The sequence below is a fragment of the Echiichthys vipera genome (genome assembly GCF_963691815.1).
Source record: "Echiichthys vipera genome assembly, chromosome: 11".
NCBI classification, from domain to species: Eukaryota; Metazoa; Chordata; class Actinopteri; order Perciformes; family Trachinidae; genus Echiichthys; species Echiichthys vipera.
Genome location: NC_139836.1, coordinates 11,313,412 through 11,337,944, shown reverse-complemented (window position 1 = coordinate 11,337,944; position 24,533 = coordinate 11,313,412). Strand labels below are relative to the sequence as shown.

Genomic DNA, 24,533 nt, shown 5'->3' with positions numbered 1-24,533 from the left:
TCGATCTTTTTTTTGTGGAGTTTGCTCAGATTCTCCATCTGCATGATCCATCTTTTCACCTCCCACCAGGACATGACTCAAAATTGACCTCATGCTGAACTCACATTTCCAAGGAAGGTAAATGCATCCCTGACTTAAGAAAGTGCTTGTAAAAACTAAATAACTACACGTTGGTTATATGTATTTTGCTTAAAGAAAACAAACTCTCTAGAAGCCTTTTCGGAAACAAATTTGTCCCAGCATTAGATACTTTGAAGATTAAAAACTCAGAACACGCCGTCTTACTAAATTACAAAATCCAAAATCCTATACTCCATGATTTCAGCGGGTAATAAAGAGCCCCTGCTGGCATTTTCACTTCAGCGCTGATGTAGTTACTTTTATTGTGAAGGATCCTGTTGTTGATGAAAAGCGGGTTTGTGCATTGTTGGCTGCTAAAATGACCTTGCTGGCTGTTGACCTTGTAAAGGACTGGCAGACTTCCAAATGAATCTATCCTGAAAGCCTGTCTTAGGTCACTTTGATGCTATACACTGATATGCAACCATTTGATTAATGCAAAGCACGCTCACAAAAAAACACACTGTATGACCCTAATAGAATATAGATGCATCTAAAATGCACTCTAAAGAGGACCTTGATATTTAAAGGTTCCATATTATGCTCATTTTCAGATTCATACTTTTTCATTATGTTTTGGGTTTCAGCTGTAGAACATGTTTAGCCTACATGTAATTTATTGCAATTAATGCCTCATTTTTCTTAAATTGCCTTTCTGAATATACCTGTATTCACCCTCTGTCTGAAACTCTCCGTTTTAGAGCCTGTCTCTTTAAGCTGCCCCTCCCGACAAAACCCTGTCTGCTCTGATTGGACAGAATTTTTCCAAGTCTTCTGCATCTGCACTTTTGGCGTCTCTGCACGTCACTACAGCCAAGGACTGATGTACTGGCACTTTCTACCTATAATGTAGTATAATTGTGACCTCATAACCATCAAAAGTCCTGATCTTTCTTTTATAGGCACAGTTTCTGACTACAGACTGTCTGCATTTCTCTGTGGATTTAGTGTTTTGATACTTTCACTGTATTTATATGGCACCTCTCCCTACGTTAAAATAAAAAAGACAAATAATATCTAATAAATTTAATCATAAAAAAACAATATGGGGCCTTTAATGACTCACTTTGACCTAATATGTATAGCACACAGAAAAACAACGTGTTTGCTTTTTGAAAGGCTCGATAGAATCTCAGCTTGTCATTAGACAGATGTGAATAAACAGAGCAGTGACTGGGATGCACATGGGTCACAGCAGGTATAGAGAATCCCACCATACCCTGGGCCGACCTGATGTAGAGCTTCCTAACCCCACCCAGAAGATAATCATAGGCTCGACGTCAGCCCTAAGCTGCTTAAGGCATGAGGCTGGTTGGGCTGAAGAAACTCATAGGGTAAGCTTCTTTCCCTGTTTCTCACACTGCTCTACCTGCAGCAGAGTGCTTTGTCATACATGCCACCTGCTGTTTGGCGTCCCCACCTCAAGGTGGACATCAGCGCTCCACTTCTTACATCCACCACCGATCTGAAGTGACAGTTGGAGGGATCGTAACAGAAGGAGTTACCAGTGGAGGCTTCAATTGATGCTGCTATGATTTTATGATGAGCTGCTGTGAAGTTGCCCACCAAGCCCTGGCTCCTTTGTATCCATTTTGTGCCTCTATGAACACCTCATGTTCTTGATGTCCAAAGGCGACTGGATTTTAGAGCGGGTCTGAGCCCGACCCTGGCCAACGTCTACCTGCAGTGCTTCACCCTTCTCTGTGGGACAGTTGAAGGGGAGGAAGGCGCCATGCCCACTTTGCCCAATCTAAACAGCCTGGGCAAGCTGTGCAGCTCCAGCCGCAGCCACAATGTTGACCGTGTCCGGGTGAAGCGCAAGAGCTCGGTCAAGCGCATGTCCGTCATCGAGGATGGGCATGTGGCTGAGGTCCTGTACCTTATTCCTAAACAATACATGGAGCAGCTACCCTACCTCGACCCAAATGAGTATTATCTGAGTGAGAGGCTGAACGAGGTCGCTACAGGTAGGACAGGAAAAAAACATATATTTGTTCTACTTTTAGATGCTTGCAATTGAAGTTACATATAATTTTATTACCCTCTGTCCCTTCCTCCCACTGCTTTCCCCAAACAGTTGTTTGTTAATACCAAAAGGGGCTGTTGTTTTGGTCTTGTATTGCTCGTTTAGTCTCTCTACTTTGCATTCTGTTTGCGAGTAGGTGTCTGAAACTGAATTCCTTAGTTGTTGCTGAGATTACTTCATTTTAATTGGATGACAGTGAGTGATTACACCTCTTGGGGCTTTCCACATCTGACCTGTGTGTATGTATGATCGAGCTCCTGTGTGCGAGTTACACAACCATATCTACCCAACGCCAAAAAGTGTTGCTGCAAATGTTGAAAAAGTCAGGAAATTAATCACAGTCCTCTCCATAGTTATATAATGCATTGCAAACCCATATGAGAGGGCAGACCTGCTGCATTTTGCCAAGTAACAGTACATGGGGAAGCAACATGGTGGCTTACATCAGGATTACAACATGGGCATGAGGACAAATTGAGATTTTCAGACCTTATGTATTCTCTGACTGCGTGCCAGGCTCAGGAGTAAAATCATCATGACTTGGTACTTTGTTTATTGCAAATACCACAGACTTAAGGCTCAAACTTGAACTTCCGTGGAAGTTTAAGTTTGAGCTCAAATTTGAGGAAGCTTTGTGTCTGTAAAATGACCCTAGATCAAAGATCATAGAGGTCAAGGCTTATGTTAGCCATTCCATTCCTTTAGTGGCAGCTAGAATCAATCAAACAGTGACAGTGACAGTCAATAGCTGCTTCTGTAGAAGCCATGCCTGGGTCATCTGAAAAAAGTCTTCCATGACTTTTCCAGAGACCCGATATCTGTAAGAGAAATATTGCTTGCAGCTTTCACTTGCAAAGAAATAATGGTTCTCATTTTGATCACCCATAACCTTTTTTTAAACCTCTAAACTTTTTAATTCAGCTCCCCAAGTGATGTTATCCAGAGGTCACCATGTTTGATGATATGTCAAAGAAATTCTTAAAAAAAAGAAAAAATGCTGTAGTGAAAACACATTTATGTGTATTCAGGGTAGTTGCAACACAGGAATGTTAATAGCTTGGATGAAATATACTTTTAAGAAGGTTGCACAGGATTGCTGTTTTTCACCATTTGTTCTTTGTTTGTTTTTTTAAATAGAAACAAGCTATTTCCGAAGATGGAAAGACAGGTCTGTCAATGCTCCAAAAGAGTTGAGTGGTTCATCCAGGTTATTAGTATTTCTTAACTGTCACGCTATGTAAAAATCTGCAAGTTATCATCCAGTGCATAGGGTGTGTGGTTAAGAGTATTCGGGGCAGGGGGACTGGGCTGTAGCCGATCCCAGCTGACATCAGGCGTGAGGTGGGGTACACCCTGGACAGGACGCCAGTCTGTCGCAGGGCACATAGAGACAAACAGAGACAGACAACCATTTACATTCACACTCACACCTACGGACAACTACTAGAGTCATCAATTAACCTAACACGGGCATGTATTTGGACTGTGGGAGGAAGCCGGAGAACCCGGAGAAAACTCCACACAGAAGGGCCCCAGCAAGGATTTGAACCAGGAACCCTCTTGCTGTGGGTGTCGCCCCCCCACCATGCCGCCCGTGATTTTGCATGTCTTTTTTTATTGTACAGTAGGTTGCAGTACTATAAAAATACTGTGAAAGTATCAAAACACTCAATCCAAAGACCAACGCATACAGCCCGATACAGAAACTGACTTTAAGGGAAGTAGCGCTTACTGTTAGTAAACACACAGCATTCAGATAAGGCCCCTCCTCTGCGATGGTTGAGTGAGCTAGAGACTGTGTGAAGAGAATGAATCCTGTCCAGTGAGGACAAAGCAGTAAATCTAACTAAAACGATATTTTCAGATTGTTTCATGGTGGTTATATTAAAAACCCAAATAAACACACACACACACACACACACACACACACACACACACACACACACACACACACACACACACACACACACACACACACACACACACACACACACACACACACACACACACACACACGCACACACAAACACACATAAACACATCTGCACAACCCCGCTGGAAGGTTCTGCACTCTCAGGTTATGAGTAATTGCAGAGCTTCATCCTGTCTTTGTATGTGTGTTGGTAAAAGAGACACACTGCTATTGCCCTGTGTGTCAGTATGCAACGCTGAGGGGGAGGGGCACGACAAATCAGCTATTGGGAATGCTCACCCTGTGTGCTGTTATTGGTTGGATGTTAAACACCCACATGGGTGGGGTGCTTTTTTGCCGACATCCACAAATGTCCTGGCAGAGGGCAGGTTCTCTGCCGATACAGACACCACCACACACTTCTAGTGTGTCATAAGTGATGATTAAAAGGGATTGCTTTTTTATTCATTACATACAGTCATATACATCGTTTTTTAGATAATACTACATATTATATCTTTAAATAAGCCTCCAGGCCGTACAGTTGAAATGTCACCACTATTTGCAGATGCAGAAGACCCAGAAATGCTGACCAATCAGAGCAGACTGGGCTTATCCCTCTAAAAAGGAGCGTTAAAGCATGTAAACATTTTCTAGTAGAAACCCAAAATATAAGTATGAACCTAAAAATGAGCATTGTATTTCTCCTTTAATAGTACTTATGATTGTTTTTTGGTCCTTTATCTGCACTAATGAGGGCGGTGTAGTGTATAGTCCTCTGGCCAGGTTATTAATGGACAGACAGACATGGATCATCTGTAGGTGAGCCAAATACAGCAGAGACTTTTCATCCACGGATAATAGGCTTTGCTACTCAGGAATTGCTCTTGGCAGGCCTTATGTAGCATAAATGTCCAGCAGCTCCTACAGAGATTATTAAAAGAAGCAAAATGATAGCGTTATTACAGTATTATGAGAAGTCATAATAAAGGGACAGTCTTTGTCTTGCATGTAGCAGTTAGTAGCCACACTGTAAACCTCTAATCTTCTTAAAGGGAATGGTTTTTGGCCAAAAAAATGCTCTTTTTAAGAAGCCACTCAAATCAAGGTCATCACAAAGTTATTACATATTTCTTCCCCTACATAATAAAAAGGGTGGAGTGCTGGAGGCATATCCGCTAACTATTTTTACTGTTTGCCTCACTGGCATGTCTCCATTGCCTAGTGAGAAGAAAACGCCCATGTGGACACAGATGCACATTGTTAGATATCCAGCAGGTGGCACAGTTGACACTGCAGTGAATGAATGCATTATGAATGCAAAATAGTCTTCGTGCATCAGCAATTACAGAGGTGGTGCTGATGCAAAACTATTCCTCCCCCACAGCCGTAGAGAGGTACAGTGAGGCTCCAGCATGGGCAGATAGATCAGTGACCGTGTGGTCCCTAATTGCTGCTGGTGTGACAAGGCTGAGTTACTGCTGAGATCATATTTAGCGTACACACTGAAGTGTCTGCAGACATAGGATTGGTCCCCTGGTAGCAGTGGAATTTATTTGCTTCCCCGGAGCCAAATAAGAAGCTTTATTAACACGTTATATTGTGGAGCACCGTGAAATAGTATTTGTAAATGACTCCATACATTTTGTATACAGTATGTGGAGAGAAGATTTGAGGATGCATAGGTTGTCTAGTACTTTATAGTTTACTTAAACAGTGTGGTACTCCAAGCACAAACATAAACAAAGCAACCAATTTGTATAAAGAGCATGTCATTTAACCTATATAAGTAAACTCTCTAAAGTTGGCAATCACTCTTGCATATGGTCATTTATTTCAGTGACAGATGATATAAGAGTTGGTATCTTCACCAGGCTCAGCCAGGAACATGCTCTCCCGTGCTCTCTGTAATTGGATTTCAGAGGATCCACTAAAGATATCAATACAAAGGTCATGCTACAGATCACGGCAAGGCTGACCTTTGACCTTAAATGCTTTCTGTAGCCCTATCATGTCTTCATACTGTACATGGCCTGCTGGAAGCACCAGCAGTGCAATAATTATCAACTTGGGCTGTCACTCAAGGTGAGCCTGGCTTTACTGCATGCTGATCAGGTCCACAGTCTTGATTGGATCAGATGGATTGGATTGGATCTTTCTTAATACTTAGGCAATTTGTTAACTTTTAACAGGGGAGAAGGTTAATTTCGTTCACCCACGACTATAGCGAACTGCCCAAAGAAGATAGAAGGGTGGGACCAAAAGGCAAAACAAAAAAGTCGCAATTACAAATCCGTCTGCTGCTTTTGTACTACAGACAACAGCATAAATTCATGTGGATTCATCAAAACACAGCACAGAAGGCTACTGATATTTCAGAGCCTTGGTTGGGGCCATTGATTCTAAATAGGGGATGGAGAGGGAATGGCAGGTTAACAAGGGGCATGCATTTTGGTCGTTTTGCTAAGCCCCCTCAGTTCACCTACAGTCTGTAGCGTAGATACTGTTCTAAAAAGAAATGGATAAGTACTTTGAACTGTGAATAATGTGTTTAATACATCTTTTATTTCATGTCAATTATTCATTTTGTGCTTAATGCTATAACCACCTCCAGTTACTGTCACAAAAGACCAACATTTGCAGAAAACACTCTTTTCCTTTTTTTGATTTTACAGCTTTTAAGTCCATGTTCTTTTCATGTGTCACAAACGCTCATTTTTTCTCAACTTAACCAATCTCTCAGCGCAGCAGTCAAATTACAGCACTGAATAGGGTAATTGATCTCCACCCTGTTGTAGTGACACAAAAGTCTTTAGTGAGGTGACGTGATCAATGATTGTTCTCAGGAAAATTCAGTTTGGTGAACTTTTATTCATGGAATAGAATGTCTCTTCATTTTCATAAATTCACATTATACTACACAGGTTGCAAAGGACAAGATATTACAACAGAAGAAGACAGAAGAGATAAGTCTGATGTAACAGCTTTTATTTATATACGTGGTGTTCATTATGCCTTACCAGTTGGTGTCATAGTGTATCTTTACATGCATGTGTCTCATGTCGTGTGATTTCCTGCACTTTACTGTGTATGTGCTTAAGGGGGTCTGTTTTAGGGATATGAGGTTACTGTTTGGTCACACAGAAGCAGCAGCAGCAGCAGCAGCAGCAGCAGCAGCAGCAGCAGCCACCTGGTTGCTGCAATGAGGAGGCGGCTGACACAACAGAGGGGCTGAGAGAGAGAGAGAGAGCAGGAGGGGAAGAGGGAGGAGGAGTGGGCAGAGGAGAAGGAGGAGGAGGAGAGGGATGGGAGGAAAACAGGCAGTTGGGGAGGCAAACCCCACGCTGTAGCGGCGTTTTCGGGAGGAGAGCTTAGCAGCTCCTGTACCTCTCTCCTTCCTCTCTTTCTCTCTCCTTCTCTTTGGTGTCTCAGCTCTGTTTTCTGCTCTTCAGTCTTGACTAAAAAAGGAACTAGCAGTTACTGGTGATCGATACCCACAGCCTTTCGTGGAGCAGATTTACCTCAATTCCAATGGTCATGGTCAAAGAAAAAGGTAATCCAGCAGTTGTAATCCAAGAGTGTGTGTCATGAGTGTGTTTTTATGTGATTTGTTTTGCTTGTTATGCTGTTGACTGTCTGCAGTGTGTGTGTAGATGTGCACTTTTATTTGCACTGCCTGTCGTGGCTGATTGAATTGGGTTTAGTTTGCGTGAATCCTTAGTCTCTGATTTGATTATTTTTTTAGATGTGTTGATATAATATGAACATGGCTTCCTTTATGTGGGTGTGTGTTGCTTGCAACAAGCATGACTAATGACACAATATAAATGTGCATCTTTGATATATCAGCGTGTTCTCTCTAGTTAAAGACTTGAACGTGCTACGCCCTTCTCAATACTCTGTAGCAGCTGATGCTTCGGTCGGAGTCTGCTTAATTTGGCAGCGTCAGTCTTTATGTAAATGCCGGTTGGAACAAAGCATCTGGCTCACTGTGTAGCAGCATGACACTAAAACGTTCAAGGTTATAAGGTGCAGATAGTTCCAGGTTTAAAACAATCCGGCTTCTTATGCATGCTGAATATAAAGCTAACATGGAGAGAGGAAAAGTGGAGCCCTAGTGTAGGGATCCACACTGCGCAGAGATCTGGACCTGCACTCTCTGTCTCCCTCTCTCTCTCTCTCTCTCTCTCTCTTTCGCTCTCTCTCTCTCGCTCTGTCTGCAGCCGTTGCCATGGTGACCATCTAAAAGGTACACTCCATTGTTGTCAGCGGTGGCCTCGCTCATAGTGTCCTGTTAAAAGAAAAAGATGATTGTTTCCACCTATAACTGAGGTCGCACAGCTGTGTTGGATGAATTAGGTGCAGTCAGGGCGAATTTCCAGAGATATTAACATTCCCTGCAATTTTCTGGGGCATGTGGTGATGATGTTGACCATTGTTTGTCCGTATGACTCACAGCAAGCAGCTACACAGGCACAATTTTCTATAACGATATATTAAATTAAAAACAACATTAACGACAGTAATTTTCCTCCTGTCCTTTTGACCTTAAGTTATTCAAAAAAAAATGCAACACAAATATCTAATTCATAAGCATGTAACCTATACTGAAGTCATAAATATTACTAACTATTACATCAACGTTTTCCACAATGAAGTCAACCATACTGGATCTGAATACAAAAGTAATGAATCACAGTAATTGGTAATTATGCGTCATCATTATGCTCTCTTAATAGTGCCTCAATTTAACCAGCTTTGATGTATTACTCTTGTGTTTCAGTGGATGCTTTATGAGTTGCTCCTCCAGCTTGTGTAGACAAACAGTGTAGGCATGTAATATTTTTGTTTTGTCTGAAAATATTTCTATCTCCAAAAAAAAAGTGCTTTTCAGATGTTTTGACAGATACGAGTGTGTAGGTTTGTTTATATATCTGACAGCGTGTTGGTGGCTGGAGGCGGCGTCCGGCTCTGTAGCTTGTTCTCTTGATGTGGATTCAACTGGCCACAATTACAAAAAAGCCTTTGCCATCGAGTCCCCGTGCTGGCGGAACACCCGTAACCTCTGGCTGCCACATGTTCATCTCTAACAATCCCTCTGAAAGTTTTCCGAAGACTTAACCCTCTGCGTCGCCTTCCGTCTCTGTGGATCTGTTGGTGGCAGGGGAATTGAGTCTGGATTTATTGTCCACATTCCTCTAAACAGAAAGCTATGGCATTTTTTCTGCGACCTACAATTTCTTCTTGTATCCTCCAGAGATCTCATCATGCAACCTGTCTGAGGCCAGGTGGGCTGTGTACCATCAGGTTGCACGACTGCCCAAATACTGAATTATACTCTTTGCCCAGAATGATGAATCATAATAAAAGGACTGCAGTGTTAGCGTTTTGTCTGCTTGCAGGCAGTTGTCCTATTTTCAAAGCCAAGAATACCCTTGAAATAGTTTGTAATTTATTGGGGCCATGTGTACTCAAGACAGTCTGATCTTGATCAACACGTGCTTCTGAGATTGGTGCACGTTTGTAGAAGTAGTTAATTCATTTACGCTCTTTTTCTTTTTGCGTTATCAGCGTTAAATTACGTAAAAAGCCCAGCTGACCGCGCTCTGTGAAATTAGATAATCCTCATCGCATCCCAGAAAATGACCCTGCATTCCCAATCGGACCGTTTTCTTTTGAAAGTATAATGTCCTGTGCCTGTGGTAGCTGCTTACTTTGATTTTGCAGAGTGCTGCAGACAACTGCAGTGGTGCCTCATCTTTGAAGCTTGCCAGTGTCTACCCCCTGAAAGAGGAGCTAAACCCTTTCACAGACATCAATGCACCACACACTCTCATAGATGTACACTGTTTGTACAGCTGGCACACAGGACCAGAATATACAGATGAGATAAGTGCTTGGCTGGAGAGAGACAGTCACTGACCTAAAATATACAGGCTATGACAACAAGAGTGTCAGGAGAATCCCATGAAAGAAACACAGACTGTAGCGATACATTGTGCCAGTCAACAAACATCCTTCCTGTCTGGCATTAATCGGTTTGATTATGACAGGAAATATGACACAGGAGTGTGGGGCCATAATGGGTCGTCATTCAGAGGCAAAGAGCCAAGGCCTTCATCAGCTCTACAAACACAATGGCTTCTGCAGTTCATGGAGCCACCATTGTCTCCTCTCAGATAAGTGGCTGGACTAAAGGTCCCTCTTTCTGTTCATCAGCGATGTATTATTATTATGTACCTGCCCAACAACAAATGCTCCACTCTGTGGTGTTCAACCATTCAGAACAGATCATTATTCCAAACCCAGGTCCCCGAGGATTAGTTATTCAAGGTTGGAGGGCCTGGTGGAGGCCGATAGGGTTCCCCCCTGCAATTTGTGCCCGTGTTTGAAGTGCTTTGTCTGGGACGCTGGTGGTGGGGCAGTGGGGCGGGGAGGCAGTGAATACAGCCATACATATTCATGGAGGGGAGGGTTAAGAGCTTCTTGTTATGTCTGGGTGATGAAGAGCTCTGCATGCCCTCCCCCAAACACAAACACACACACACACACACACACACACTCAGACACACACACACACACACACACACACACACACACACACACACACACACAGTATCATTGCGGGCATATTTGGAGCCCTTTGATATTCATTATGGGTGAGAACCCTTGGAATATTTCATCCCAAACTAGATGGACTGGATACTGGAGTTAAGTGTGTGTGTGTGTGTGTGTGTGTGTGTGTGTGTGTGTGTGTGTGTGTGTGTGTGTGTGTGTGTGTGTGTGTGTGTGTGTGTGTGTGTGTGTGTGTGTGTGTGTGTGTGTGTGTGTGTGTGTGTGTGTGTGTGTGTGTGTGCGTGTTTATGTGCTTTGTCTCTGAAGCAGACTTTTGGACCCAGACTGGGTCCAAAAGTATTAGCATGGATGCCAAGAGTGGAGCTTTTGCCACTCTCTTTATCCGTCCCTCTCTCTCTCTCGTTGTCACTCACACACACTTATACTAACACACACACACACACACACACACACACACACACACACACACACACACACACACACACACACTCCCTAAGGGGTCCTATCTGTCTTTACTGGAAACTTTTCTGTCTGTGACTTTTACAATAACAAAGGCATTGAGCGACTGAATATTTTATTAGACCTTTTTGTGTCTCATCTTTTGTGTCTCATCTATTGTTTAGTTAAATTCCCCTTTTGTCAGTTCATTTGCAAGCCACCACTTTGGCTTTGGCATAGTTGTCCAGGTTCATAGTAGGAAATGATGGCAACAAAGTCTGCAGCACACCCTGCACTACAACCCCTCTCTATTGTTAATTACCAGCAAGGCTGGGGCACGTGTTACGAGAAAATCTGTCCTCAGGGGATTCAAGACGGCCTTCCTCACTTCCCTCCAGTGTACCATCTACAGCCTTTCATTATTGCCGATGCAGCTAGGCTCTGTTGGGTGGGGGGTGGCTGTTATGTAGGGGCGGAGAGAGAAGCCTCCTTTCTCCTCTGCGCCTGGCTTTGGGATGCTCTGCTGGTTATTGTTCCCTCAGCACCATGCTTGTGCGTGCGTGCGTGCCTGTGTGTGTGTGTGTGTGTGTGTGTGTGTGTGTGTGTGTGTGTGTGTGTGTGTGTGTGTGTGTGTGTGTGTGTGTGTGTGTGTGTGTGTGTGTGTGTGTGTGTGTGTGTGTGTGTGTGTGTGTGTGTGTGTGTGTGTGTGTGTGTGTGTGTGTGTGTGTGTGTGTGTGTGTGTGTGAGTTCATTGTGTGTTAAGGCTCATATCAGTCACTTTATCCCACGGTGATGAGGCAGGACAGATCACTCTGTCAGCACAGTCAACACATCCAGCCCAGAGTGAGGAATGTGAGCAGCAGTCGGAAAAATTTTACCACTGTATATTCCACAGTAAGTTGCCCTGTGCTGAGGTTGTTTCATATACAGCGTGCTTACTTATTTATAGCATTATATAATATACATTCTAGCAAATCAAGCAGCATTTTGTTGCTACCAAAAGGACCCCTAAAACTCAGTAATGGATTTATTTCTAATCCATGTTATTGCAGTAAAATAGCTTGAAGTGATAACAGTGGCCTGTTAAACATTTGAAATAGACCTCTTTTATTGATTTATCTCCAAACAAGTCCTATAAATGGTTCAATCTGAATCCTTTGAGAAAAAGGACCATCTCTTTTGGTTTTGTCTTCCTTATTTTTTATGAAACACCATGTAGAGTACCCATCTCGGTTTGACTTCACCACAGTCTCTCTCCCTCTGTGCAGCGCTGACGCAAAAACTCTACAGTGGAAGAGGCGGGGTTAAGCTGGAAACACAGCGCTGATGCTTATAGAGTCCCAGCCAAAGCTCTTTTTTTTAGATCCTCTAAGCAACATCTGTCTTGGATTTTTGTCAACCTGCTCTGACGTTGGCAGTGTTGACTTTTCCATGCTGGGCTTTCCCCGCTGACAACACAACACTGTTAAAAATAGTAAGTCAGCAACACTAATGGACTGAAAGAGAGATGGTTGGCATCACTACAATGTATAGTTTGTACTTTAGAGCTACTACTATCAATATTTATATATTAAGACTGGATAAAATGACCATGTGTGATGTGAAAGAGAGAGACAGAGAGAATTACTGCTTTCTGCAGTTCCCCTCAGATCTACAGAGCTTTTATTGGTATCTTTTAACACTTTCCTTTGGTTTTAGGGCATATTGTTGTAGTTTACTGTCACCGTTCTTATCAGCATTGTTTCAAACATAGCAGGCAGCTGTTTCAAGAAAAAAGCTCTAAAACCCGCTTCACGCTATCCACCAAGCACCAACACACAATTTTAGCAAGGAGCTGGTGAACATGGAGCCAGATGTTTTCCCCGGGAGTTAGTGGAGACCAAACCAGAGCTAAAAGGAGAGTGAATTCAGGATATTTATTAGCGGGGTTACCAGAAACACAAGTACTCCCGGCAATTCTAAAATTGCCTTATTCACATTTTGTGTTTTCTTAGCCACAGGCACACCTTCAGGTTTAACCTAGTTTTGTTTAGAGTTGGTGTTGAATCGCACAGCTGAGGTCGGGATTTGTGGAGAACTGTGGGCAGTCACAGAGGTAAAGCTTTTCGCTGGATCTCTCCAAACTATAAGGGCTGCCTGCTTGTTAAACAACTATATCTCTTTTTCTGTTTCAATATGTTAAATACAAAACACGCTGTGTGTGGGTGTGAAGCACTTTTGACCTTTAAACTAGAATGGGTAACACAGCTAAAATAATTAGTAAACTAAATGAGGTAATGTAATGGATTACTTTTGCTGCTGAGTAATTATTCCATTATCTGTAAACCATCCACAAGATCATCTGACCCCTCATATCTATTGCCCTGCCTCCGTTGTAGTGACGCCTGTGTTTCCAGAGCTTAACAATTGAGTACAATGTTATAATAACTGATATAACCAAGTTATAATAAACTTGAATTTTCCTTTAACTTCCAGGATTAAAAGCCGAACACGAGGCTTGGAATGACTTGTTAGATCGGATATATATGCAAAGTGCAGTTACCCAGATGGCCTGCGTTTTCTGACTGAGGTGCAATGTCACACACAGTGCTGCTGAGACTCAGTTCAGTAGTCTGGTTCACCCAGAGATGACTCATTGTCCTGCCTGCTGAGTGTAATCACACCAGAGACACCAGGGAAATAGATCCTCCACCATCTCATACCCACATTCCTTTCAGCCTCCCTCCTGTTATCCCGTCTTCTTCTTTCACTGTTTTTCATAACTTCTGTCACCTCCTTTTCAATGCTCTGTAAATTGTATCCTTAAGGACTTTTACAAGACATTTTATACTGCCCCTAGACGATCAATCAAAGAATCAAAGACTGCTACCCCAATTAAACCACCTCAAAATATCATAAAGTAACTGCAACTGTAGAAGTGAGAAGCAAGGTAGGCCAAGTCATCAATAATCCAGAGTAACGTCTATTTTTGGTAGACAATTGATTGGTCATGATGCTATTTCTGTTCCTTTGGTGTCTTATTTTAGCCTTGCAGAATAATGACTCATTGCAGAGCAGAAAGAGCAAAAATCCTTTCATGTATATTCTAAGTTTGTATGTGAGTGTGTATGCATGTTTGTGTGTCTTTGTTTGAAAAAGAGAGAAAGAGGAAATGAGAGGATGAAAGAGTAGGTCTGCCTTGCTAGTTAATGCTCTCGAATGTGAAATGATGTGCTGGTTTCAGAACAGCTGATAAACTGTGTGCAGTGCTGCACTGCAGCACAGTAGTGCTGGATTAATGTCTGTCTGTGTCATTGACGCCCAAACTTTCTTCTGAGGAGGCCCACAGACTCTTTTATAATTATGATGTATACCTCACATTAAGAAAGTGATGTCTAAATCTTTACTCAGATTAAAATCTATGCATCCTGCACTACCAGTGATCTGAAATTCTAGCCATTAGATGTAGCTATTTGAATATAATTTGTGGTCATGTTAGCAGCACCGCCGTGGCTTTAGGAATTGCAATGTCGGTATGTCAGTCCACTACTTTGGTTCAGACTGAAATTTCTCAACTATTTTATAGATCGGCATGCAATTTGGTACACACATTCATGTTCCCCAGAGATTGAACCCTACTGACATTTGTGATCCTCTGACTTTTCCTTCAGCATCACCAGCAGGTCAAAGGTGTCATGTATCCAGTGAAATATCTCAACATGTATACTGGATGGATTGGCACTAAAGTAATGGTCCCCAGATGATGGATCCTAATGTTTTTAGTGATCCCCTTGACTTTTTCCACCAGCACAGCCATGAGGTGGACATTTGTGGCTTTGTGTGAACTATCTCAATAACTAACAGATACATTTCCGTAAAATGTGGTCAGATATTCCCCTCATCCCCTCGCATAACCATTAGGTCACAAATTCAACTTGATATTTTTTTTAATGATTTTTATCAGATTTACTGTCGAACTTGCAAAGATACATATATTAGTGATGTTTCAGTAGCCTACTAGACCATTTGCTTTGATGAAGGTCTAGTACCAAAATTTTGCTAACATCGCTGTAGGAGTTAGCTTGCAACTAATTGTAATTTGCTAACATCAACATGCTAACACACTAAACTTAAGATTGCTTACATAGTTAATATACCCGCTTAATGTGTTATCATTGTAATTGTGAGCTGGCTGTGGACGTGACTTATTCTTATTCTTGTTTCCCTTGTATCTGCTCAAAGGGAGTGTAGAGGATGTAAAGCCCTTCACAGGAAGGTATTTAACAACTGCTATTTATCATTTGCAACTTCCACAGAGTGAGACGTTCTATCACAACAAACATTAAGCCTACTATGTTTTATGGTAATCTCAGTTGAGTGCCATGCTCTGCTCACTGTCAAACATGACATCCACAGGGGAACAGATCACTTCACCAGCACAAAAAGCATGGGACAGAAGTTAATGTCAAGCTTTGTTTGACACTAAAACTTACCTTTTAAACATTGCAATGAGAAGTCATATATAGCATGCACTGTAAAACGATTACTGGGAACATAAGCTAGGAATAGACAGCAAATGGCCCATGATATTTTCCTTTGAGAATGAAAGAACAGTAAACTCGATAGCGAAAGTGATTTTATCAATACCCTTTTAGCATGCCATTTACCGAGCCCTGCTTTCCTCAGCATTTTGTCTCGCCATCCTCCACTGATCAAGACAGACTATATTTAGATTGGTGCTCTCTAGAGAGCCTATCTGGGCCGTGAACCCCAAGATATGCTGTCCTGCTCAATGTTCTTTTTTTTTACTCTGACAGGCTCTCAGCAGTTGGTCTTTATCTCGTTGTTGCAGCTTCAGATTCACAGTGTGTCCTCAGATGAACACAACTTAAAAAGCCTAAAAGCAATGTTACAAAAACATGATGACTCATCAACATTACAGTTCAGTGATGTTGATGTCTTCTCTCTTGCAGTGGCTCATGCGCAGGACACACACCACCACTCCACAGAGAAGCCCCTGATTCAGTGCTACAAGTGTGGGGAGCCATGTAAGGGCGAGGTGCTGCGGGTGCAGAACAAGCACTTCCATCTCAAGTGCTTCACCTGTAAAGGTACTGGCATTTTTTGTAATTAAATATGTGACGTTAAATGGGTTTCACTCATATTTACTGCTTGTGATTTTTTCCCTTATATTATGATCAAAAAGACCAGTCTTTTTCTGACTATAGCTTTGTTTTGTAGTTTTATAATAGTGTTTTCTCCCCCTGTGATGTAGTATGATAGTTCACAGGCACAGTGGAGTCATATGTCAGCTGTGTGCCGCTGAACAAATTGTTCTGTCCCAAAAAGCATCCCAAAGTTGGACAGGAGCAGTCCCTAAATGCCACAACGTCCTTTCTAGCCTCCTCTAACGAGGGAGATACATGTTTGTATGACTCATCTTCACTTTTCAGACCTACATACTTCAATTAAAGTACCATCTAGACTGCTATAGCAAGTGACAGTGCAAATCCTTCTGCATTTAGCCTTACGACTGATGGATTTCTGGCATGATTACAATGTAGCTGCCCACAGCCAACTAAGCAGTCTCACCCTTGTAGGCTGGACCTGCCCTGCTGAAGCTCTTGTGGTTAATCTGTGACTGGAGCGCTGTTATAGAGTTAGCTTAGTTCACCAAGGTCCCAGAATAACACAAACAAACATTGAGATTAGTATCTAATTCTGTCCTTTACAAGTGGATACACATGCCTTTAGAGAGTTGTGGCACTAAAGGTGTATGTGTGTGTTTGTGCACACAAGTAAGTGGTTACCAAAGAAGACGTGAGGACTCCTTTAATAGCCAGAAGACACACTGTCTAACCTTGCTCTAAATGTGATCATGTCAGTGCCAAACTTGACGTGATTGGGCTTATTGACTGTCATTCTATCCTCTTGGCAGATAAATCCCAAACAGCCGCTTTTTGCATACATTTATCTCATGTAACTTAAATGGAAGGAGTCTCTGTATGTAAGTCTGTCCTATAATTTCAAACTTGGCAGGTGTATTGCTGAGGACCCAAGGACATGCGCTTTAAAGTGTGAGTTCTTGAGATCTATCCTATGGGACATATTTGTTGTGCCTCATGTACACAATGTGTAGTGCATTGAAAGGGGACCCCTATTAACTGTTACACTGCCGAATGGCATGTTCCCCCTCATCCACTAGAGTCACTCAAGAACCGATAAGGAAAGAGAGACTGGAGAGACCAGAGATATTACATTGTTGAAATCTCAAACATTTTAGGCATCAATAGTGTAACTTTGGGAATGAACGCCTTTGTTCTAGGTCCCAATAGCTAGCTTGGTCCCAAATAACTAGCATATACTACCTTAGCATCGCTAGCATTGCTAGGGGATGTAATTATGCCATGTCAGGAGTATTGTTATGGGCCAAAGGTAGCGCAGTCTCAACAACAAGTGTAAAGTTGTTAGACAAGCAGTTCTCGAGAAAGCTGCAAACAGCAATTCTGAGGCCAAGCAATCGACTGAACATACACGTTTTGAACGGACACTGCTCTAGTTCCATGAAATGCACAAAAGCAAAGACTTTCAGTTTCTTCGAATTTCCTTTCATTTCAATGTAATAAGCTGACCTTGTTACATTTTCGAAACAACATTTAATGTAATGGCATGAATCTGTTGAAAAGCTGAAGTTGTTGGACAACACAGGCAAAGGCCACCAAATCTCCACTGCGGGTTTTCTCTGGACAGATAGCTTACAAGCTAATCCCATCACAACTGAGCCCTAATGCAATTAAATCTGATTCTCCCTTCACTCGCTCCCATTCATCCATTGGATTTAGCAATGCTTATTGCATAAGAATGATTAGGTGCAGTCATCTCGTACATCAAAATATTTTCCCTCTTAGCTGTGGCATTTCCAAAAGGCTATTCAATTCCCAGGCTTACTCTGCGGTGCTGAAATGGTGGACTACATGGCTCATGTGATCATTATGTGGTTGAAATACTGTAGATATTGACACGCTTTATGTCTAATTCATAATTGAAATATATGTCGCCTTTACATAACTATGCAGTCATTATTTTCAGTCTGACAATAAGTGAGTCTTGATATCTTATGAGAATGCGGCACGAAAATTAGTGGTTATTTTAAACCATGATTTTTTTTAATCAGCCACCATTCCCTAAAATATCCCCCCAAATGAGCCACCAAAGGCAGCATGTCATCAGAAGTACAATATCTGTTGATGAATGGGAGAGCATGGATGTTTTTAATGTTGGTCCGTCTCTTTGTTGGTATCAGCACACCACTTTGGTCCAGACTCAAATAACCAACAACAGCTGCTACTGATTGATCATTTTGGTCTTAGTTGAGTAAGATTTCTTTAGTTTTACAGTCAATGAGTAATTTTTTTTATGCTTTTTAAAAATAGTTTCCAAGATACTTATGAGCTCTGTTACACACATGATTTAAAGTGTTGCTTTTGCATGATTCTTTGTGGAGTAACTCGGTTTTACAGATCTGTCAATTAAAGACAGAGACATTTCCATTGACGTCTTTGTGTAAATCCCCCTTCTTCTTCACCCTCCGATGTTTGTTTTCTTCAGGTTTTGCACAAGCCGCATGATAGAAATGGTAGATTCTTACACATGGTCTCAATCTGACATTACACAGATTTTGTACCAGAGATTTAGCAGGGTAAAATCTGTTTGATGTCTGATCTAACTCACTCAGACACTTACATTCTCACATCGAGCCCTGCTAGGTAATATCTAGAAAATGTCTGTTTTTCAGTGCATGTGTGAAAGGGGTCTAAGATGGATTGCCATGAAATTTGGTAAAGACACTTGTATGTCAGGGTGAATAACTTTGATCCTGTAACTTTCTATATCCCAGCATTATTATATCCAACTTTGTTTTATGAGCAAATACACAAAACTAAAGACATTTTCATCAGCCTAAGCTGTACTTGGTGTCAAGTGATAATTATCAAATGTCCATGCATGCTAATACGTTAATCTAAGATGCTTAACATGATAAACTTTAGGCATGCTAAACATCAGCATGTTAGCATGGTCTTTGTGAGTTCGTTAACATACTGGCATTAGCATTCAGCTCAAAGCACTGCTGTACCTTAGCATGGCCTTACAGAGCTGCTAGATGCTGTCGATTTTAGTCTTGAGCATCTTTGAGCATATCGCAGACATGTGATGGTAACTGGCATTGTTCATGATGGACATGCCAAAAAGTGAAAAGCCATAATCCTTAGCCACACTATGTGTCTCTGCTTGATATCACAGAGATGAAAACCATTGTAACATTCTACATCCAAATTGATAAAAACCTGATAACAGCTTCACACCAGCATTAAAATATCCCAATTGTTCCCTAATAACTATTTCTGCTTTTGTCAGTCTTTCATGATTGTGTAGATGACAAGGTTATATTTGAATCAAAGGAAGCGTGTTGGAGACTTACAGTGGGGTAGGAGTATTTAGAGCCAGTTATCTCCAGAAACAGATCAAGGCCATTTCCTGGGCTACACAATTGTGGAATTGTTGTTGCATTGAAAATCTATCTCCACACTGACAATGAAAAGACCTTGCTGTGGTGGTGCTGATTAATCACATGATCCCTCAATGCAGAGTTCCTTCAAAGGGAGTTCAGTTTTTTTAGTTGACTGCTAATGAAGAAATTTTATGTTACCCTTGTAACACACACAGCTGTTGAAATGTATTTCTCAGCATCCATTTCATGCATTGAGTGTGTCACTCAGGATTAACCAGACTAGAAAGTCTTATCAAAGCCATCGATGCATGGAGGAGTTTGGTGGCTTGATGATTGGATGTGTTATATGGGCAGAGCACTAAATGACCTGACTCGCAGAGTGCCAATGTGTGTGTCCTGTTTAGTGTGCGGCTGTGACCTTGCCCAGGGGGGCTTCTTCATGAAGAATGGAGACTATCTGTGCACGCTGGACTACCAACGCATGCACGGCACCCGCTGCAATGGCTGTGGGGACTTTGTGGAGGGGGAAGTGGTCACTGCCCTCGGCAAGACCTACCACCCTGCCTGCTTCGTCTGCACCATCTGCAAGTAAGACACACGGAATCTCTCAATCTTACTGTCTTGCATTCACATACAGCTTTACAATACAGTAATAATGCATTTCTGCGCAGAATCATGTGAAGTGACAGACAAACAAAGTTGAAATGAAAGATGTCAGCAACTCCAGTAGACAGTGCACGGTACCACACTGTGTGTCACGCCTGCGTCATCTGACTAAATGGCCTCCTCAGGCGGACAGTGTTGACACATCCACATCATCGGCTCATGTCATCTTAAGCCCCATCAGACAGCCTGCAAGGCACAGCTAAAACACTTACCTCGGGGCCACAGCTCATGTCTTTTTGACCGATTGTATATGTCACCCCTTTTCCAGACGACCGTTCCCCGCCGGGGACAGGGTGACCTTTAACGGGAAGGACTGCCTGTGTCAATACTGTGTCGAGCCCATGTCTCCAGGACCAAAGGACATCCTGGGCTCCAGCAGTAAGTTGCCATGTGTAGCACACGCACACAGGTTTAATACACAGAAAGGCATCCTCTTTGGCATGATCCTAATTTGGCTTCCACACAGAATTGGGAAGTTTGCAGAATAATTCATAGTTAAAATGGATTATTTGAAGGACCTAATAAAGTTTTATAAAAACAAAAAGTTAGGAAAATTGAGATTTTAGGTATGATTCATGCATTGGATTTAATGGAGCTGTTAATTTTATCTGTGACATTTGATCTGTAAATAATAATTTTCAGGTTTGCAGTCAGTCATCTTGCCCACACATTTTTAACATACATTTAATTGAACACAAACCAGAATTACTTACTTACTACCATAAATGTAGAATCATGGACATTAACCCCTTACCTGTTGGTGAGTCAGTCAATAATTATAAACGTGTTCCATGCAACCAAATATTATTCAAACCAATGAAACTTCCCTTTGAATACGGGTGAAGATCTAAAGTTTCCAGACTGAATTTTGGGGAAATTCATATGAAATGAGAATTTGAAAATTTCACTCAGTGATGGCTGCTCCAACTTTAAAGCCACTTAAAGGAATAGTTTGACATGTTGGGAAATACACTACACGCATTATTACTGAGAGTTAGCTGAGCTCTACCACTGTATTTGGTAGCAACTATGCTAAGCCAAGATAAGATTAGATAAGCTAAGTGACTGCTAGCTTCATACTGAACAGACACATATGAAAGTGGTATGATTCTTCTCTTCTAACTCACAGCAGGATAGTGAATAAGCACATTTATTAAAAGGTCAAACTATTCCTTTAAGAGGAAATAAAAGAGGAAAACTGTGCAAAGGTACTTCTGCATAACTGTAATGAAAATAATGAGCTCTCATGTTATGCCTGAAGACTGAATGATCTTGGCTTTCATTCATTCTCTCCTCTTCTTGTGTTGGACCAGCCATGTTCCTTTATGAATAACACCAAGACAGGCCTTGCTAAATAATGCATCGCCTTGCATTTTCCTTTCCCCTGGAATAGGGAATGTGCAGCCCTCAAACCCCTCCTCCTTCAACTCCTCTCATCCTTCCTCTTTCTCTCCCCTTTCTTACTTGCTGTTCTTCTCTCTCTCTCTCTCTCTCTCTCTCTCTCTCTCTCTCTCTCTCTCTCTCTCTCTCTCTCTCTCTCTCTCTCTCTCTCTCTCTCACACACACACACACAGACACAACCCCACTGGTCTCTCTGTTGGTGTTTGAAGAGCTTTTAGACAAGGTCACCTATAAATAAGGCATGCTGATTCTCCTCACGTCATCATGGCAACCTCGTTATGCCGTACGTAGTTATAGTCCCCTGTGGTTGCAGTGGGCTCTGTGTTGCTTTCATCCCCTATTCATTAAAGAAGAGATGACGGGAAGATTGCTCGTTTAGAAACCAACCTCTTGCACTTTTAGAGCCTTGGGATCCCACTTGGATATGGATGGAGCTTTTAGAGCCATGGTAGAAGAGATGTGGATGATAGAAAGAGGCAGCTGTCAGAACAACGCTTGTTACACTCTATCACCATCTAGTGTCGTGGGTCAGAACTGTCTCATTCTTTGCGTGCAGTTGATGATGTTGTGAACCCATTAAAGTTGTGTTTCTACCCGGAAGCGAACATAAATTTAATCTACATCTATTTCCTTGCTCTGCTTCTGTATTTTATTGTATTTTTTGTTGTGAGAACCTTTGATCTTTTTGTGTTTTTAAGCCATGCCACTTTTGCTTTTCGCAGATTGCGCGGGATGTGGTCGAGACATTAAGAACGGACAGGCTCTTCTAGCATTGGACAAACAGTGGCATCTTGGCTGCTTTAAGTGTAAGGCCTGCAGCAAAGTGCTGACCGGGGAGTACATCAGCAAGTAAGCAGCTCTTATTCACTGTAATTACAGGCTACTTGGTCAAATCCAGGCCTGCATAAGGTTCACACGCAATATGATATTTCACTGTCAAGTCCCTGCTGTTAAGAATTGTCTGCCTCCTCACAGGGACGGCTCCCCTTACTGTGAGAAGGACTACCAGATCCATTTTGGTGTTCAGTGTGAGGCGTGTCATCAGTTCATCACAGGGAAGGTGCTCGAGGTAAGACACACCCACACCTCACTTTCTTCAACATCTCTCTGATTGGGCCCCTTATACAGGCAGATCTCTCTCTCTGCAGCCTGGTGTGGATTTTATAATACGCTTTTGTAAACAGATTTAATATCGCACCTGGATTTCATATGAACCCTGCCTAAGGTACGCTTAAAAGAATTCTAAGGGAACAAATACTTTCACTTGAATGTGAGTCCTTTACGGTTCATTTAAGGACTATAATTACAGCAGATACTTTTGGAAAGTGCATCTTAAGTTTCAAAAGAATGCTTGCATGATGTGGATTTACAGAAATAGGTTCATAGTTAGCACAGTTTTGCTTTCCATACAGAGGGAAATTGTGAAATGTAGTTTGATAATCTTCAGTGTAATCTCTTCGTCACAGATCCAAATAGACTCTTGACATGAGTGTGTTCAGCTAAAAGATTAATTCTTAGCCGATTTTAGGTCTTTCTAACTCTGCATAAATACACATGCTTGCACGCAGTCATAGAAGCTCGCTTTGCCAAAAGTTATATAAATATTACCTAAAACAGCAAATGTGATCTAACTTTTAGGAAATGATCAGTATTCATTTGTACTTCATGTCATACAGCTGTTAAGAAACTCTTGTTTATCAATGTTGATTGAACCAAATTTATGTAAAACATTCCCAACACCTTTGTCCTCAACGCTCTCTGTGTTCACTGGTCTCTTGAACAAGTGCTAGCGTGTCTGTTCTGCTGACTGTAATCCAATCAGACACTGTGTTATGTGTCATTTAATGGTATGAAAATGTCACTACTAGCCAGCCAGCCAGGCTTACAGTAATCCAGCACTAAGGCTGGCCTTTATGACAATAGGAAAAGGCCTCGGCATCTCACCCCTGAGCTGCTGCCAATGGATCAGTGGGTCCAAAGCCATAGCAGTCTGTCTGATAGTCTAATCACTGACCCAGGACCCAGGACCCAGGTCAAATACCATGTAGCCATCGGAAGGTTGGCATACTCTCTGTTCCTCTTGGAGTGTAATGTGAATGGCTTATTAATGCAGGGGTAATTAATGCAGCTATTGTACACTGAGAGAAATAGTACTTGATGGCATACTACACATATACCATAAGTAACTTTATTATCCCTGCGAGAGAGAGATTTTCTGTTTTACAGTGTACGTGAGGAGAGTATTGGGTAGGAGGTGATGTGAAGTGCTTGCTATAGTCACTCTGTAAAATGTAAAAATGCAAATATTAGTAAGTGGCTCCATATCTCTGAGTGGCCCTTGCCAGCTCAAATGTTACTGAGGGTTGTTATACAGCAGGCACAATTTCACTTGTGTCTTTTATCAGTCCTGGTCAAAGTCGCATAGGCTTTACAATGGGGCTCTCTGCATGCAAAGTGCCATGTCAATGTAGATGGAAATTTAGGCGCTTTAGCCTTCAGATCATTTTATTGGATTGCATTATTCAGGTTATCACAAAGAGGAACACTCAGGTATAGAAGGCAGGTTGACTGTGTCAAACAGGCAAATGTCATGGTGGTTATATTCAATAATAGGTAAACAATCTTACAATTTTTTCTTACTGAAAGGCCCCACATTGTAAAAAGTGAGATTTCCATGTTTTTCAAAATCGAGTGTTGGGCAGTATAGCATTACTTAGTAACGTGTTCAGTAATGTGTTCACTTTTTTCAGTAATGAGTGAAATTAATTTCATTACAGTTACTAATTCAGTTACTTTAAAGGTTCTATATTGTAAAAAGTGAGATTACCATGTCTTTTTTTTCCCGGCCTTTTCATGCCTTTATTGGATAGAACGGCTTGAAGAATGACAGGAAACAGGAGTCAGGG

General features: G+C 41.8%; 1 protein-coding gene across 1 annotated transcript in view; it reads left to right on the top strand.

Annotated features, from left to right (window-relative positions):
- Positions 1 to 7,513: 7,513 nt before the first annotated feature.
- The window catches only part of LOC310953529 (actin-binding LIM protein 1-like), a 31,098-nt gene continuing 14,078 nt past the window's right edge, over positions 7,514 to 24,533 (top strand). The window contains exons 1-6 of the mRNA XM_083922591.1: positions 7,514 to 7,611; positions 16,025 to 16,162; positions 19,965 to 20,148; positions 20,495 to 20,604; positions 22,350 to 22,476; positions 22,603 to 22,696. Of these exons, the coding sequence (XP_083778717.1) occupies positions 7,590 to 7,611; positions 16,025 to 16,162; positions 19,965 to 20,148; positions 20,495 to 20,604; positions 22,350 to 22,476; positions 22,603 to 22,696 (675 nt within the window). The 5' untranslated portion in view covers positions 7,514 to 7,589. The remainder of the gene's footprint in view (positions 7,612 to 16,024; positions 16,163 to 19,964; positions 20,149 to 20,494; positions 20,605 to 22,349; positions 22,477 to 22,602; positions 22,697 to 24,533) is intronic.